The 19,245-nt window shown below is 32.8% G+C and overlaps 1 protein-coding gene across 4 annotated transcripts in view; it reads left to right on the forward strand.

Annotated features, from left to right (window-relative positions):
- Positions 1 to 19,245, forward strand: part of Zfyve16 (zinc finger FYVE-type containing 16) — a 41,853-nt gene that overhangs the window by 14,858 nt on the left and 7,750 nt on the right. For all 4 annotated transcript variants that reach the window (XM_048800200.1, XM_015497848.2, XM_048800202.1 and 1 more), the window contains exons 5-14: positions 1,069 to 1,230; positions 3,419 to 3,561; positions 5,299 to 5,677; positions 7,230 to 7,343; positions 8,197 to 8,352; positions 8,949 to 9,173; positions 12,255 to 12,337; positions 13,485 to 13,589; positions 13,964 to 14,111; positions 16,127 to 16,207. In XM_048800200.1, coding sequence (XP_048656157.1) covers positions 1,069 to 1,230; positions 3,419 to 3,561; positions 5,299 to 5,677; positions 7,230 to 7,343; positions 8,197 to 8,352; positions 8,949 to 9,173; positions 12,255 to 12,337; positions 13,485 to 13,589; positions 13,964 to 14,111; positions 16,127 to 16,207 — 1,596 coding nt within the window. The remainder of the gene's footprint in view (positions 1 to 1,068; positions 1,231 to 3,418; positions 3,562 to 5,298; positions 5,678 to 7,229; positions 7,344 to 8,196; positions 8,353 to 8,948; positions 9,174 to 12,254; positions 12,338 to 13,484; positions 13,590 to 13,963; positions 14,112 to 16,126; positions 16,208 to 19,245) is intronic.

Genomic DNA, 19,245 nt, shown 5'->3' on the forward strand with positions numbered 1-19,245 from the left:
AAAAAGTTGTGTTGAGATTCTATGAGTTTTGAGGACCTGTGCGTGTGAAAGCTATCAGGTAGATTGGGGCAAATTGGAAATTACTTTGAAACCCAGAGTATACGATATGTGAATTTTACTTGGTTAACAGAGCCATTTTCTAAGAGTGCTAACATTTGGTGGCACTTGTGGAAGATTATTTTAACAGTGGCAGCATTTATAGCAGATAGATTTGGAGAAATGTTGAACCAGTGCTGCTTTGTGTTTTTTGATTGAAAAAAATCATTCAACAATATTGAATGTGGGTACATATGGATAGTAAACAAAGGGGATATCAGATGGTGATAATACCTTAAAATGAAATTTAAAGTGGAATAGAGATAAATAGTAACAGATTGGTGCCAAGAGGTAGTATTTTTATAAGGTGGTCAGAGTGAGGCTTTATGATAATATGACATGTAAATAGAGACTTGAAGGAAGTGAAAGACTAAAATTGTGTGAGTACCTTTGGGGAGAGCATTCTAGACAGAGGGAATATTTGCTTAACTTGTTGAACAAGTGAGATTGTGGTGAGAGATGAAGTCTAACTAGGAAAGATAGCTAACTGGGAAGGTAGAATAGGTAGGGATGCAGATCATTTAGGATTTTGTGAACCATTTTAGGAACTTAAATTTTCACTGCAATTTGGAAGCCATTAAAAAATTTTAAACCAAGCAGTGATGAGTTAGTGATTTATGTGTTAAGAGAGTGACTCTTAACTATATTGGAAATAGACCCACAGAGTACAAGGGCAAAAGTAGAGAGGTACTCATATTTAAAAAGGAGTATTTTCGTAGTAGATATCAAAATATACCAAATAAAATATCAAATAATTCACTGGTACCTTATCAAAGTGAAGTGTTGCCAACTAAAGTAAGGAGCTTTTGCTAGTTACTCAGATAGTATTTCTGCCAAGTGCCACTTCTTTTTCTTGATAAGCCATTTATTTCTTTCTCCTTTCAACTTAAAAAAAATTGAATATTTATTATTATGATTACTTTGAACTTTAAAGACATCTGAGATTTTAATACTATTCTTTCCTCTTTGTAGCTCAGGCATTTGAAAGGATGATGAGTCCAACTGCTTCTAATCTTAAATCTAATCATTCTGATGAATGTGCTACCATCCAGCCTCTTCAAGAGACCCAAACATCTAGCATACCTTCACCTACAACTTTGCCAATCTCAGCACTTAAACAACCAAGTATTGAAGGTAACAGGAATAAAATGCTATTTCTTAGACTAAAGAAAAATTATTAAAATAGAAACCAGACTAAATATCAGGAGGAGGAATTTAATATAGGAATTGGTTATACATGTATGTTGGAACTAAAAGGGCATGGTCAAGCATCTGAGAAACTAGTAATTGCAAGCAGCTACCACCAGTGGGGTTGGAGGGGGCAAAAGGGGCCAGAGGAGTAATATTAAAACTTGGAGCAAGGGCATCAGGAGGAGCTTGGCGTTTAGAACTTGGAGTCAGGGGTTGGAGCATCACATCACTGAGGCTGTTACTTCTGGGGAGAAACCATGTGGCAAATGCTGGAACCATTAAGGGACCTCCTAGGGTCGGTGCTCAGATGACTGAAGGGGAGTTCCAGGGTTAATGTTAGAAATTCTGAAAGTTATGGGACATACAGCAATATCCAGTGGTAGTGATAGTTCTGCTGCTGCTGCAAGGATCCTGGCAGGAAGTAGAATAGAAAGGATTTCTTCTCTTCCCACCTCTGGTTTCCCACTGCTGCCTACCTTTGGCAGAACTTGACCATAGCCAATTAGCTAGCAAAGGAAATTGGGAATTGTACTTTCCGTATTTTCAGCCTAGCATCTACAAGTACTCTGTGGAATGGTGGGGTTGGGTTTTAGAGACAATTGGTCAATAACTCACATATCGTTTTTTTTTCTATTTTTTAATAATTATTATTTATTTTTTATGTAGTGCTAAGCATTGAACCCTGTGCCTCACACACGCTAGGCAATTACTCTGTCACTGAGCTATAGCCCCAGTCCCCTGACATATTTTCTTTTCTTTAAAAATGTTTTAAATTTTATAAATTACCACAATAATAAAATTTTTTAATGTTTGAGGTTTTGTTTGTTTTGTTTCTTATAACCTGTTGTCATTTAGCATCTTGAGTAAAGCCCATGTATATTTTTAAACATTAGTCTGGGGAATGAAGACTGTACTATGCTAGAAAATAACTGTAAATGTTAGCTAAATGTAAATTTGGATACTTCTGACAATTATTTTGGATTTTAGTTTATCACTCAGTAGCTATTTTGTATTTATAATTATAAACAAAATAAGGAGATTCAAAATATATGATTACGTATTATAGCTCTAAAGACGAATGTATTTGTCTAAAACATTTACCTATTTTTATATTGGCAATCAGAATTGTTAAATTATAAAACTATTGCAAATGCAAGAAAAATACATTGTTCAGTATGTCCATTGATAGTGCAAAAATATGTGATTCAATTGTTTTCAGTTTTGGAAAGTAGACATTGTATTTTGTAGACAAAAGTAGACTTTTGTATTTTGATATTGTTTAAAATCTTTTGGCATTGGCCGGGCTTTAGCTCAGTGGCAGAGCGCTTGCCCACCATGTGTGAGGCACTGGGTGCAATCCTTAGCACCACATAAAAATAAACAAAATAAAGGCATTCTATTCATCTACAACTATAAAAATATTTTTTAAAAAATCTTTTGCATCAATTTTCATAACCTTTCTCTGTGGCTACTTTATAATAAAAGAGAACAAATATTTATGCTGATTTCTAGTCATTTCCCTCCAAATTTGAGAGGAATTGGTAATAAAAATTAATAAAGTTTTGTATCCGTATCATAAGAACAAAAAATGTTATGCGTCTCTCATGAAATTAAAGTAAAAAATGACTTTCTGGTATGCCTAAGTGATCCTGTTTCCTTTTTTAGCCAATTTATTTCTTTCTGTTCTTTATATGTTTTCCTTTGCTTATCTGCTATGCTCTGATCTACACTTTTCATTCCTGTGCCTTAATCGGTAAGTTTTATTCAGTTCCCATTCCATGCTCACAAACTCAAACTCCATAATATATGCTTTAAATCTTCCCCTAGTGTTTTTAATGTGTAATCTCTCCATATACTTCTTTTCAGTGTATGTGATTCCTAGGGTCACATCTAGTCTAATATGCTCCTTTTGTATGAATTAGGTAGAAAAGGACTCTGCTTAGGATAGATGAATCACAAAAAAAAAAAAAAAAAAAAAAAAAAAAAACATTTATTGAGGCCTTTGTAGCCTTGAGAATGCAGAGCTGGCCAATGGACAGCAAAAAGCTTTGAAAACATTTCCTGACCATTAGGTATAACATCCCTGCAACATTGCCAGACTAAAATGATTTGTTTTCCCAACTGATTCTAGGACTATGTTCCAAAGAACAGAAAAGAGTATGGTTTGCAGATGGCATATTGCCTAACGGTGAAGTTGCAGATACAACAAAATTATCATCTGGAAGTAAAAGATACTCTGAAGACTTTAGTCCTCTCTTACCTGATGTGCCTGTGGTAAGGCGTGTAAATAACTTATTCGTTAAATAAAATTTTATTTTTTGGATAGTTCCTTATGTGATTTTTAGAGTGCTTATTTTTTGAATGCTTTGAGTTTCCTAAAATAAGCAATGTACAGGCATACCTCATTTTATTGCAGTTTCTTCATTACACTTCATAGATGTTACGTTATTTACAATTTGAAGGTTACCACAACCCCATGTGGAACAAGTCTGTCAATGCCATTTTTCCAACAGTTCAGATGATCAAAGCGTTTTTGAGTAATAAAATAGTTTTAAATTAAGATACGTACATTGTGTTTTTTTAAGATATAATACTATTACACACTTAATAAACTACAGGATAGTGTAAACATAACTTTTATATGCACTGGGAAACAAAAAAATTCATGTGACTCATTTTTTATTGCAATGGTCTGGAACTGAACCTACAGTATCTCTGAGGTATGCCTGTATAGGTAACAGTGAATGTGCTTTAGATTTTACCTTTTTCATGTTAGCCTAAGGCAATGGTTCTCAAACATTTTAGACTTAGGACCCCTTTGTAGTCTTTTAAAAGTTATTGAGAATCCCTAAGATATGTGGTTTATACCTATTGGTAATTACTGTATTTTAAATTAAATTGAAAAAATTTAAGGATATTTTTTAATTACAAAATAATAAACCCATTACATTAGTAGAAATACTATTTTTATGAAAAACCCTACTTTCAAAACCAAAGCAGTTTAGAAAGAAGAGTGGCATTGTTTTACATTTTTGCAAATTTCTTTAATATCTGACTTAATAGAAGACAGATTCTCATACCTGCATTCAGTGTATTGTGCTGTGTTGTTTTCATATGAAGAAAATCTTAGGTCCTCATCGACTTCCTGAAAGATCTTGGGGACCTATAGAATCTCTGGACCACATTTTGAGAACCATTGGTATAGGTAAATGTAACTTAAGATTTAGCAATTTTGTTTAGACTAATATTGATTTAATGGTTTACACACATTCAGGAAAGTCTGATGGTGATATTTATGCTTGTATTTACACACATGTGCTTTGTTTAAATAGTAGATAGACAATATATGCCTCTTGGTTGTAAGAGTTCTTTTGCTAGGTTTTACAAATGGGCATGATAACCAAAAATATGTTCCTTATCTAGGACCTATTCTCTATCAGTCTTTCAACAAAATGGAAGTCCTCCATGGCTAGAACATATCACTTGAGTTCATGAATCATTCTTATTTAATATTGATTCTTGATTCTGGCTAGTCTAAAAAGAAAGGATCTTTTTATTGAAGCAGACTTGATGGATAGTTTATTGTAATTGATCCTATTATGGAATATATCTAGCACTCTGCTTCCTGACCACTCCCCGCCTTCCCTCATTTTCCTTCTCCCCTACCTTCCCAGCCTTTGCTGATTGTCATAAGAATGAGAGAGCTTTGATTTGAACCAAGTTGATTACATGTGATATGGTGCAGGATCCTCAACCTCTTTTCTCACTTTTCCAGTCAATAAGTTACTTATATCTACCTAAACATGCTGTGAGTCTAAGTCCTTATGTTCCTTAACATCATATGCTCCTGAACTTAAAGAAGTAAAATGGTACTATTTCTTGAGAAATTTACTTCAGAAGAATTTGAATGTACTCATTCTTACTAAAACTGTATGTTTGACTGTAAAGATCAGAATTTCACAGTTGAACAGAGAATAAGAACTGATTGAATTTTTATCCCATATTTTACAGAATGTAAACCCAGTGGATCATACCCATTCTTCTACATTAGAGAAAACAAACAGTGAGATAGGAGATATTGCAAGAAAAGAAATAATTCGGACTCCTATTTTTCATGTTCCATCTGTGGAAAAACAGCCTATAAACACAGGAACTGAGGGGATACCTACTTCTGGTTCTTTTGCACTAGCTGATGATGTTTTTGCAGAAATTGAGGAACCATCTGTTCTTCCTAGTGTCATGATTAATAGCAATTTACCTGTCACTAGTATTTCAGATTATAGATTATTGTGTGGTATTGAGAAGTATGTTTGCAATAAAATTAGTCTTTTACCTAATGATGAGGACAGTTTGCCTCCACTTCTGGTTACATCTGGAGAAAAGGGATCAGGTAGGATAGCAGTTACTTAAAATTTTAAAATACTTTTTAAAAAATGTACTGATAAATTTTGTCTACAATGTATGAAATACCTTTTTAAAAACTTAATTTTATTAAAATGTGTAGTAGGCTGTTATCTTTAGTTTTCAACAAGCCTTATGTAAAAAATTCTAGAGAATTTGAATTTTTATGATTCATTTATCATATCTAGTTCTCTAAAATGAGTTAAAATCCAATACAATAGGGAAATTCAGACTTTTAGCAATGTTTCCATTGTATTAAGGTTTTAAATTTATATTCTTTTTAAAAATATTTATTTATTTATTTATTTATTTATTTTTAATACTAGGGATTATACCCAGTGGCATTTTACCACTAGGTCAGATCCCCGGCCCTTTTTATTTTTTTATTTTGAGACACTGTCTCACTAAGTTGCTTAGGGCCTCACAAAATTGCTGAGGCTGGCCTTGAACTTGTGATCCATGTCTGCAGCCTCCCAAGTGGCTGGGATTATAGGGCATGCATCAGGGTGTCCTGCTCTTTTTTTATTTTTAAAGAAGCATTGTAGGGGTCGGGGTTTTGACTCAGGGGTCACATGCTTGCCTAGCATGTGTGAGGCACTGGGTTTGATTCTCAGCACCACATATAAATAAATTAAATAATAAAGGTCAATTGAGAACTAAAAAAATATTTTAAAAAAAAGAAGCATTGTATCTCAAAAAAAAAAAAACTAGAGTATTATATTGGACAACAAAACTGGGGATTTTAGTTTCTCATTTGTTACTTGTAACATGAATGATTTGAAGCATGTTATTTCATCTCCTTGGGCCCCAGTTTCCTTTGTAAAAGAAAAAAGGCTCTTTAAGGTCCTTTTCAAGCTGGATATTCTATGGCTAACTCTCATTTGGAGTGGTTCCCTAGGATAGACCCTGTCACCAAAGCTGTTTTTTTTTGCATCCTGAAATGCGAGATGGTGGTTCTCTGCATGATAATGTAGGAGAATGACACTTAGGATCTCTGTTCTGTCTGTAGGAACCATTTCATGAACTTGGCAGTAGTGACAAAAATCCCTGAAGCTCTGTTTTGTACATATCGTGCATGTTTTCCTGTTGATTGTCAAGTTTTGTTACCTATCACTGCTACAGGCATATGAATAGCATATTTAACCTGGGTCTAAACTACTTTCACAGACTTGTAAATTTTGGAAATTAGAATTGAAGTGATTGACAAACAAGAAAGTACCATCACAGGTGTTTGTTTTAAAACTTTGAAGGTGCTAGAATCTTATAAATATGCTGTTTCATCAACATTTGTGCATATGCTATACAATATATAGGATTGACATATGTTTCAGTATTAATTTCTTCATTGCATAGACAACTAAAAATTAGTATTTAATAGTTTTACAAGATGTTGATTTTCTGGGACATGTTGGCTTTTGTTTATAAATTTGATGAGGCCATTGATGGATTTATACATTTTTCCTTTAGTGTGTGTGTGTATAAACATATTTAGCAGGATATTTATCCTGATTAATGTTACTTCTATTATTTTGTGCCTGTAGTAGAAGAACACCCATCTCATGAGCAGATCATTTTACTTCTTGAAGGCGAAGGGTTTCATCCTGTGACATTTGTCCTAAATGCTAATCTGCTCGTGAATGTCAAAATAGTATTTTGTAAGTATTGATTAATCAATTTTTGCCTTATTGGTAAGCAGGATTTCTAATTACATCTTCAAGTTAGATTTTCACTGGCAACAGTAAAAAATAAGCCACATTGAATGTTGGCTTTTCAGCCAAATCTGACTATAAATAAATTTATATTCAGTGAAGTGATATATAAACTTCCAGATTTTTACTAGCCTTCCTCAGTCTGTCCTAGGTTAAGATCATGCGCTTATAGGTGAGGTGTATTTTGATGCTTATTATACAATTGATAATCTCCAATAGCTTTTAGATAAATTGAAATTTTGTGAATGAGATAAGCAGGAATCATGATTTAGTAGAAATAAAGATGGTTTTAAAGCAAGTATCATGTAACCTAATTAAAAGTAAGGAAGTAAATAATCCTCAGTGGGGCTGGGGATGTGGCTCAAGCGGTAGCGCACTCGCCTGGCATGCATGCCGCCCAGGTTCGATCCTCAGCACCACATACAAACAAAGATGTTGTGTCCGCCGAAAACTAAAAAATAAATATTAAAATTCTCTCTAAAAAAAAAAATCCTCAGTGTTAAGTTATTCTTACACTCAGTTTATTTATCAGCTTTCATACTCTTTGAAATTAATGTAGTTTTTAGCCACTGCATTTTTGCATATTTGTGTACCTTTTATTTTAGAGTTATTACTTGACTTCATAAGATAATCCTTTTTCTTTCCTTACATGAATCTTACACAATTCAGTTTAAAGTTTTTATGAGGCAAATTTGGGGGAAATAAGGAAATGAAAGGGTGTGCTTCATGCAAAAATAATTTTTAGTTTATTAGGTTAGTAGAAGTTAATATTCATAGTTGTATGCTTTTATCACTCAAGACTCCTCAGACAAATACTGGTACTTTTCAACCAATGGATTGCATGGCTTGGGACAGGCAGAAATTATTATTCTGTTGTTATGTACGCCAAATGAGGATAAAATTCCTAAGGACATCTTCAGACTATTCATCACCATATATAAGGATGCTTTAAAAGGTATAGCATTTTATTTTGAACTATTCAGAGTAGGGGATGGATAAATTAGTTAAAGGCATTTATGCTTTTGGTTATGCTAACTGTACTACAGATTTATTTTTTGAAGAGGTTGCTAATTTCTTAAAAGAGCTTAATTATCATTTTTACTCTTCTTAAATTTAGCATTTTATGGGATTATTGTGTATACACAGATTTTTTTCAAATTTAAGAAATGAAATATACTTGCCTCCTTGATTTTAAAAATCTATCTATATACTTTCCATATTGTGTTTACAAGGTTGGATGAGGCATGATAATTTAACCCCTCTTAACCCCTCTTAATTTATCTACATCATATATGCAATAAGGAGAAAAATTTAAAGGCATGTATGGTTGAAACATTTTCACATTTTTTTTTATGGTCCCCAAGCTCCAGGAGTATCTTAGCTTTGTGCACAGAAGGTGCTTATTAGATGCTTCTTTAAGAGTAGAAACAAACAGACAAAAATTCTATATTGCCTTTTGTTTATTTATATTATGACATTCAAACTCAGAATATGTCCCCTAAATAATAATAAAACAACTTAAAATCTTTTTATTAATAATTTTATTTCCAGGAAAATACATAGAAAACTTGGACAACATTACCTTTACTGAGAGTTTTCTGAATAGCAAGGATCATGGAGGATTTCTTTTTATTACACCTACTTTTCAGAAACTTGATGATCTCCCATTGCCAAGTAATCCTTTTCTCTTTGGAATTCTTATCCAGAAGTTAGAGATTCCTTGGGCAAAGGTTTTTCCTATGCGTTTAATGTTGAGATTGGGTGCAGAATATAAAGGTAAGTTTTAGAATAATAAGTTAGATTACATATTTTCAAATACATAGAATGTACAGTAAGAATTTCAGGGACATCATCAAGATAAAATTTTAACAGCATAACAGAACTACTTTCAATTTGGTGTACTTTTAAATTTCAAAAATAATTCTCTTCTAGAAACTCTAGAAGCTATCAAGTTAATCTGGACAACATTGTATGTCATGAAATTTCTAGATGCTCAAAAAATCATAGCCGTGTACTTTTTTTTTTTTAATTTCAAAGCAAAATATAAAAAATCTTGTCAAAATTACTTCTCAGTTTTCTTAAAACTGTGTATTTTCTGCTGGGCACAGTGGTACATGCCTGTAATCCCAGTGACTTGGGAGGCTGAGGCAGGAGGATCGCAAGTTCAAAGCCAGCCTCAGCAACAGGGAGGCACTAAGCAACTCAGCGAGGCCCTAAGCAACTTAGCAAGACCCTAAGCAACTTAGCAAGACCCTGTCTCTAAATAAAATACAAAAGAGGGCTGGAGATGTGGCTCATTGGGTGAGTGCCCTTGAGTTCAATCCCCTGTAGGCCTCTCCCCCAAAACAAAACAAAACAAAACCATGTATTGTCAAAAAAGTTTTTGTTGCTTCCCTATTAAGAAGTTGAATTATTACCTCATTTAATCTGTCTATATCATAAAGCCAAAGGATTTTTAGATTATCATTGTTATTGTATTCACTTGCTTATTGGTACTTAAAAATAGTGGTTGCCCTTTTTGTATGTTTTAATTTTTTATGCTTATTTTTATATTTCTGATATTTCATTTATTACCCAAAAGAGGAGCTTATATTGTTTATGTATGTATATGTGTATATGTGTGTGTGTGTGTGTGTGTGTGTGTCTGTATGTTTGTGTATTTACATATCTGCTTTTGGTACAACTTAAGACTTCTAAAGCTATTGTGATGATCAAAGTGTTGTACATAGTTATTTCTGTGATTTCAGAATCATTTGTAGTGTTAAACTTTTTTGAATTCTCGTATCTTCATCCCTGTTTTTTTTTCAAGAGATAATATATTTGTTGGAAGTGTAGAAGTTTAGGAATTTGATTCTAATATAATTTAATAGGCATTTTCTTGGAAGAAAAATATAGGGAAGATTTAAAAAGTGATGACTATTTCAGAATGAGCAATTTAAGTGAAAAAGATAATTTATTTAAATTCCTCTATTTGGCAGATTTTATTAAACTGTGATTTTGGAGATAGGGTTTCCTTACCTTTTAGGATTTAAGTATATAATTCCACCAACTTGCATAAAAATAATTTAACTTTTAGGTTTTTAAAAATGTTTTTGTATTTTTTATACCTTTATTTTATATATTTTATGTGGTGCTGAGGATTGAACCACTGAGCTAACTTTGAAGTTTAATTCTGTGTAAACCAAAGAGCTTAAGACATTTCATTCTGAGCCAAGTGTTTCTTCCATTCAGCCAAATATTTTGTTTCTGATCATAATGTTTGAATGCTATTTTTATGGAAGATTAAGGCACTATACTAGCTCATTTTAAATCATTATAGGACATTTAATCTGTAAGTATGAATAGTATTTTAGCCAGTGGTTTTCACACAGAGAAGGTTGGAAAATCATGGAACAATATGAGGGACTTCTCAAAAGATCAGAGGAGTTGGAACTGTAAATCTCTAATAGCTGTTTAGAGGCGATAAAGGAAAATTATCAATTACAATGGGAATTAACTAGACTCAGCTATTTTCTGTATTTATGTTTTGCTAGATTTTAGATAAACTGGCACTTTGAAATTAATGGTGCTTATGCCTCTTTAGACATGAATGTGGATTTTGTTATAGAGGTAATATACATGTGGAATAGCTAATTACAAAAGTTAAAGTCCCCGAGCTAAAATAACTGACCTGAATTAGTAATTTTGAGATGGGGATTATCTGCACATTGATGTTGACCAAACTTATTTGGAATTTCATTAAATATTAGATTCATGAAGATTAGATTCATGAAGTCCTTTTGTGACATTCACAATGTCATTCTAAGCCCTGTTGAGAATAGTGTTCTAAATAAAATTACCTCTTTACAGTTTCCAATTCATAAAATCATGAGGTAAAAAATTGGCATTTTTCTGTTGTCATTTTAATATCATTTTCCTTTTTTAACGTTAGAAAATACGTTTGTACTAGCAAAGATGTGATTGTTCTTACTTAAGTCTTTAAAATAGATAATGTCAGGTATGTGATCTTTTCTTAGAAGTTTAAGGACGTATGTTTGTATAAGAGATATTAGAGAAGTTAGTTTCTGTATGACCTAAGCTGCGAACTGAGAGTTAAAAATATTTCTGCTTTTTATCACTGTAGAAATAATCTTGCCTTCCTTTTTCACCTTTTGTTTGTTTCAGGGTATTTGCTGCATTGCCAGCTAGTTGTTGTTGTTTTTTTTTTTTTCCTATTTTGCTGTTCACTATCTATAGTGCCCTAAAGAAAGAAAAAGGTAGTTAGGTGACAGGCCCCATGTCTGATTCCCTTTTCTACCTTGGTTTCTATGATTCTTTATGCTTCTATTATCAGCTTCAAGAACTATAAACATTTACTACCATAAATTAGCACAAGTGATTAATTGTAAATGCCTTTAAAGTCTTTAATTCTTTATATAATCTCTTTAAATTATTGAAACTTTATAGAGGTCAGGGGAAATGCTATATAGTTTTCCAACACCCCTTCCCAAATTTGGGGAAAATATATAATGAAAAGATTAAATGCTTTGAAATCAGACAAGCCTAGTTTCAAATCTGTTTCACCAATTAGCTTAGTCACTGTGAGCAAGTTTTTTAATCTCTAGGTCTCATCTTTCTTATATGTAAAATAAGCATTGGATTGTTGTAGGGTTTAAATAAGATGATGTATGTAAAGCTCCCAGTTCAGTGTACCATCTAGTAGATATACAGTAGGGTGAGTGACTTTTCTCACTTTCCTCTGAGCAATGACTGGATGGTATTTATGTATAACATTCGTTTTCAAAATGAGAATTAAGGTAATAAACTCAAGATTTTTGTTTTTAGTTGGTGATAACCAGTTTCCTTTCTCTTGTGTAGCATATCCTACTCCTCTTACAAGTATCAGAGGCCGAAAACCTCTTTTTGGAGAAATAGGACACACTATTATGAACTTACTTGTTGTGAGTAATTCACCTGTTTTATTAAGTGTTCTTATACTGTCACTTTAAAAGTTTATTTAGGGAATTTCACACAATTATATTTCCTTATTTTAATTTGTGTAGAATAATGAAAGCTCTTTTATAATAAATCCTAATTCATTTAACATAAGTGGACTCTGTTTTTCATGAGTCACCCTTTTAAAAAAACATAGTATCTCCTAATTTATGCATACCTGAGTTGAATTGCCTTTGGGCTAATTCTGCAGTTCTTATTTTAGGTAATATGAGATCTCTGTACAGACTTACAAAATTGTTGAAGCTTTAGAAATAGTGTTAGAAAAAAGTCAATTTTATGATTTATAGAAAATTATTGCCTTAGTTTCCTCATGTGTAATAAGAAGGGTTGGATTAGGTGATATCTGAGGTTCATTTTTATCTATAATTTTTGTAATTTGTGTTTGCCTGTTATCGTAGAAAAGTACTTAGTGGATTCACTTTTGTCCGTCCAAGTCTGATTTGAAGGCTGAGTTTATAACTGTCTGTTACTGTGGCAAAATATCTGACATAATCAAGCTATAAGGAAGAAAAGTTTATTTTGACTCACAGTTTCAGAACTGTCCCATGGTCAGTTGGCCCCATTGCTTTGGGACTCTGGGAACATAGTACATTGTGGCAGGAGTGCTTGGCGCAGGAAGCCTGCTCACCTCATGATGGCCAGGAAGCAAAGAGAGAAAACAGGAAGGGGTTGGGGGCCCCATATCCCTTCAAGGACATGCCCCCCCAATGGCTTAATTTCCTTCCAAATAGACCACCACCTCCCAATAGTACCCCAGGCGAGTGGCCAATACTAACATATGGGCCTTTGGGGAATACTTATAAAAACCATAGCAAAGACTTTTTCTGTTTTGGAAGATCTCTAACTAAAAAGTGGAGATAACTCAAAATATTACAGTATTTTTCCTGAGAATGATATTCATTATTACTGTTGTGGAATAGCTAAAAGATTTAGTTGTTGTTTTTGAAGTTTATATTAGCTTCCTGGATGGCATTTTGATAGTTAGGTCTCAGAAACCTTAAAGTAATAGATACTAAGAAAAGGATTTAATGGATGGGTAAATGTTCATGGATAATAGTTTAAGGTTTATGGAACTGTGATTATTTTACATAGGACCTTCGAAATTACCAATATACCTTGCATAATATAGATCAGCTATTGATTCATATGGAAATGGGAAAAAGCTGTATAAAAATACCTCGGAAAAAATACAATGATGTGAGTATAATTGCTTCATTCAAAATTTAAAGACAAATGTTTGAACATTAGAATTGTGTCACATTAATTTTTTTCTTGTTTTGAATTAGGCTAATATATAATAGCAATGAATACTGCTCTTGAAACATTAGAATTTATTTGCTAATAATGAATTTGCTTAATGCTGGTTTTCCATTTTTTTCCCTCATTGTTTTATCTAATAATTGAGGTAATTTTATTTTAAAACATTGGTTTTTATCATATTTCTAGGGAGTTGTCCAGACCAAAGCTTGATAATTATGAAGGTGGTCAGGAATGCAACTCCTGGAATCAATATAAAATGTTCAAAAAAATTTTTCTGAACACATGTTGTTTGTTTGTCCCCCCCCCCCCAGGTAATGAAAGTGATAAATTCTTCTAATGAGCACGTCATTAGCATTGGAGCTAGTTTTAGTACAGAAGCAGATTCTCATCTAGTCTGTGTACAGAATGATGGTGTTTATCAAACACAGGCCAGTAGTGCCACTGGCCATTCTAGAAAAGGTGAGAGTCATGATTCCTAATTTGCAAAGATACCTCAATTAATACAATTAATTTCAAAGGAGGAATATACACATTTTACTTATTTCCTGATTTGATGATAAAACCATATACTTAAACAATTTCAGCTATACAAACAATAGATTTTAAAAAATGCTTCTCAATTGTGTTTTTCTCTCTAACTGTGTTAGGTTTAAAGACTTGGAAGACTGTATTTCTTTTGATATCTTCTTTAGTGTATCCTATAAGGTGGAGGTCTATGAGTGATTTCTCTCTGGAATGAGGTGATTTTTCACATGGGTTCAGTCTCTGTCCCAATTTCTTATAATTTGGGGAGCATAGAGTGGACAAAAATGAAGAATGAATTATAAAACTATGAGTGGCTGCAGATATAAAAATTATAAAAATGGTAGAGTGAGCAGCTTCTGTGGGTGACATTATACTCAGCTTTGGCTGAAGGGCCTCAGTGACTGCTGTGATTACCAAACCCTTGCAGTAAAGGACCTAACAAATTGAAAATGGAAGATAGTATCCCTTAAAATTAATACATTATTGTAGGATAACATATTTAAAGTAATCTGGTATTCTGACTGCTAATAAATTTTTTCTCATGACTATAAAGGTAATGTATACTCATTTTTAGTAAGCTTGGAAAATATATCTTAAAAAGTAATAAAAGATACATACCTGTAGTCCTAGGAGCTCAGGAGGCTGAAGTTGAGGATCGCAAGTTCAAGGCTAGCCTCAGTGACTTTGAAAGGCCCTAAGCAACTTCTTGAGACCCTGTCTCAATGAAAAATAAAAAGGGCTGGGATACAGCTCAGTGGTAAAACACCCACGGGTTAAATCCCTAGTACCTGGCTGAGGTTGTGGCTCAGTGGGTGTGTGAGGCACTGGGTTTGCTCCTCAGCACCACAAATAAATAAATAAATAAAATGAAGGTATTGTCTCCATCTACAACTAAAAATATACATATATTTTTAAATCCCTAGTACCAAAAAAAAAAAAAGAAAAAGAAAAAAGTGCCAAGACAAGGCCATTTGTTGGTATTTTAAGTATATTTTCTTCTTATTTTAATACATAGATGGCATTACACTGTATATTTTACACTTTTGCGTTTTGCTTTTTAACAACATGTCATTGACATTTTTGTCATTAAAATATTTACAACTTTTTAATGTTGAATAGGTATACATTCATGTGTTAACACTCAAAAAAGGTATACACATTTAAATAGTAGTGAAAAAAAACTCTTACCTTGACCACCCAGCCATTCTCTTGTCTTCCTACATGCAATCAAACCAGTATTAGTTTCTTATATATCCTTTCAAAGACATTTTTTGTTTTAATCTATATTTAAGCAAACACTTACATGCACACACACATATGTAATCTCTTAACTCCCACTGTTTTAGACAAGCCATAACATTTGCTCCATTGTGCACCTTGCTTTTTTGTTGTTCTTAACACATCTTGAAGATTATTCTATATTGGTAAAGAGCTTTCACATTCCACATAACTTTCCATTTTATGTATACATCATTTAACTATCCCATACTGATAGACATACATTATTACCCATCCTCAGCTATTTATAAAAATGCTACTGTGAATAATCTTTTATACATGCCATTTTGTTCACTGTTGAACCTATCTATAGGGTAAATTCCTAGAAGTACAATTAGTGTGGCAAAGGTTACATTCATAATTTTAATAGATAATTGTTAAGCTAAGGCTCCATCGAGACTTCTATTTTTTTAATTTTTGTTTTCTCCAGTAGTGAAGGTTTCATTTCCCATACTCTCACTAACACAAACATAAACATTTTAAATAGTACAATAGTCTAATTTATTAGATATAAACATTAAATTATTTTATACAATATTTTAATTTTTTAATTTAAGTGTTATAAGCTTAATATACATTGAGTATTCAGAATGTGTATGCTCCATAATCTAAATTTAACAAATATAAAATGAGCAGGTTAAAGCATAAATAATTGTTTATGTCATTATCAGTGACAGGTGCAAGTTTTGTGGTATTCAATGGCGCTCTAAAAACATCTTCAGGATTCCTTGCAAAGTCCAGTATAGTTGAAGGTATGTGCTTCACTTTTAGATTGTTTTAATGTAAAGTTGTTTTTTCTATTACCTTTAAAAATGTACTTGATGCTTACCAAAAAAAAAAAATGTAAATTATAAAGAATAGTAGCACAAACTAATGTGAAATCATCACTCAGTCCAAGAACTAGAACATGAGCAGTATTGGGTCTCCTTAAGCCTTCTTGAACCTCCTTTCCCTAAGAATTTCCTACTAGACTGAATACTATTGTTTTGTTTTAACTCTTAATATGCATGTGCTCAAACAATATGTAACCTAAATATGCTTATTTTGGAGATTATGAAAGATATTCTTCATATAGTCATATGGAACTGTTTTCATGAAAAATTATTTGTGTTTCTGAAATTTATGTATATGTTGCCTGCAGCTATAGCTTATTCATCTTCAGTGCTATTAAATATTCTGTGAATGTGTGACAGTATATTCACTTCCTGGTCATGAACTTCTGGGATAATTCTTGATTTTTTTGCTATTACAAACAGTGATACTAATAATATTCTTATTTGTGTGTGTGGACACAATGTAAGTTTTAAAATTTTCCTAGAATATATATCTAGAAGTGGAATTTCTTGGTCAATAGATTAATAAATGGTCAACTTTACAAGATATTGATAATTGTTTTTCAGCATGATGGTACCAATTTATCTCACAATCAGAATGTAGAAGAGTTTTCATTAGTTTACATATTCTGCAAACACGGTATAATCAGACTACTTAATTTGAATCAATCTGGAAGGTATTTCTGAATATGGTCATAATTAGCATATTCCTATTCACTTAGAAGTAGAGCATCTTATTTTGTATTTATTGGGCACTTACGGGACCTTTTCTGTGTAATCCCTGTTTACTACTTTACCCATTTTTATATTAGGCCATGTGTCTTTTTTCGAACTGCCCTGTAGTTTATATAGTTTTATATATTGTAGATTCCCACTCCTTCATTTTTTAAAACTATTTTTTAGTTGTAGATAGACACAATACATTTATTTTATTTATCTATTATTATGTGGTGCTGAGGATCAAACCCAGTGCCTCACACATGCTAGACAAATGCTCTACCACTGAACTAGAACCCCAGCCCTGCCTCCTTCATTTTTTTTTAAATATTTTTTTAGTTGTAATGGACATAGTACCTTTATTTTTATGTGGTGCCGGGGATCGAAACTAGTGCCATGTGCATGCTAGGCAAGTGCTCTACCACTGAGCACAACCCCTGCCCCTCCTCCTTCATTTTTAAATGGCATTTAATAATTGTAAATATTACATATACTGCAATATGATAATTTGATACAGGTATAGGATGTATAATGATCAAATCAGGGTAATTAGCATTTCTTTCTCCTTAAACTTTTATCATTTATATATGTTGGGAAACTTTGAATTCTTCTTTTCTAGTTCTTTATAAAATATATGTAAATTGTTATGAGCTATAGTCACCCTTCTATATGTGGAACATTGGAACTTATTCCTGCCTATGGAACTATATATTCATACCTGTTATTCAACCTCTCTTCCACTCGCCTACCCACCTCCAATAACCACTATCCTATTTTGTACTTCTATGAAATAAACTCTTTTAGCTTCCACATATGAACAGAAACAAATATCAAGTGACAAATGTCTTTCTGTGCCTGGATTAGTCTCCTAATGTCCTCCAGTTCCATCTATGTTGCCACAAATGACAGGATTTCATTCTTTCTTATGATTGAATAATATGCCATTGTGTACGTCACATCTTTATTCATTCATCTGTTGAGGAGCACCTCAGTTGATTTCATATCTTGGCTAACATTAATAATGGTGCTTCATTAGCACAGGTGTGCAGGTATTTCTTTGTTAAAATTATTTTATTTCTTTGGAAATAGATCCAGTAGTGGAATATCTAGATCATGTAATAGTTCTATTTTTAGTTTTTTGAGGAACCTCCATATTGTTTTCCTAATGACTGTGCTAATTTACGTAATCTACCAATAGTGGTAATTCCTCCTTTTCCACATCCTTACTAGTTTTTTTGTCAGTTTGATTATAGACATTCTGATTGGGGTGAGATGATATTTCAGTGTGATTTTTGATTCACACTTCCCTGATGATTAGTGACATTTGCATTTTTTCATATGCATGTTGGCCATTGATATATCTTATTTTGAGAAATATTTATTCAGATCATTTGCACGTTTGTTAATTGTTTTTACTGTGGAGATTTTTTTCAGTTCTTTGTATGTTCAAATGGATTGAATGTCAATCTCTGTTGAATGAAGTGCTTATAAATATTTTCTCCCATTCTGTACGTTGTCTCTTTACTCTGTTGTTTCCTTTTCTGCACAGGAACCTGTTAGTTATAATATCATTTATTTTTGCTTTTTTTTTTTTTTTTTAAATCTGTGCTTTGGTTCTTACCCCAAAAAATCATTACCTATATAGAAATTTTGAAGTCCCTGTGTTTTTTTTCTAGTAGTTTCATAGTTTCAGTTCTTACATTTAGGTATTTGATCCAATTTTAGTAGACTTTTGTACATGGTGAGAGATATTGGATCTAGTTTCAATCTTTTGCATATGGATACCCAGTTTTCCCAGCACCATTTATTGAAGAGATGTCCTTTATCCAATGTCTGTTTGTGGCACCTTTGTTGAAGATCAGTTGGCTGTATACAGGTAGATTTACTTTTGGAATCTCTATTCTGTTTCTTTCATCTCTGTTTTGTGTTTTATGTCAATACCATGCTGTTTGGAAATTACTTTGTGTAGTATAGACATTTTCATGATATTAATTCTTCAATCCTTGAGAGCTGGTTTGAAGGTTCTAGCACGGAGCACCGTAACCTGTATACTCTTCACTGAAGAAAGGTGCTTTTCTATTGGGGAAAGTTGTCTTCTTTGAACATACAGCTTCAGGAGGGATGCATGTGGAGCAGTGAGGGAGGAAGGGAATACCCATTTTGCCAGCCAGATCAGCCGCATCAACCCTCGTGATCAGTGGGGTGACAGATGTCACAGCCAGATGCCCTCACATCCATTC

This window comes from Marmota marmota, unplaced genomic scaffold, assembly GCF_001458135.2.
Source record: "Marmota marmota marmota unplaced genomic scaffold, marMar, whole genome shotgun sequence".
NCBI lineage: Eukaryota > Metazoa > Chordata > Mammalia > Rodentia > Sciuridae > Marmota > Marmota marmota.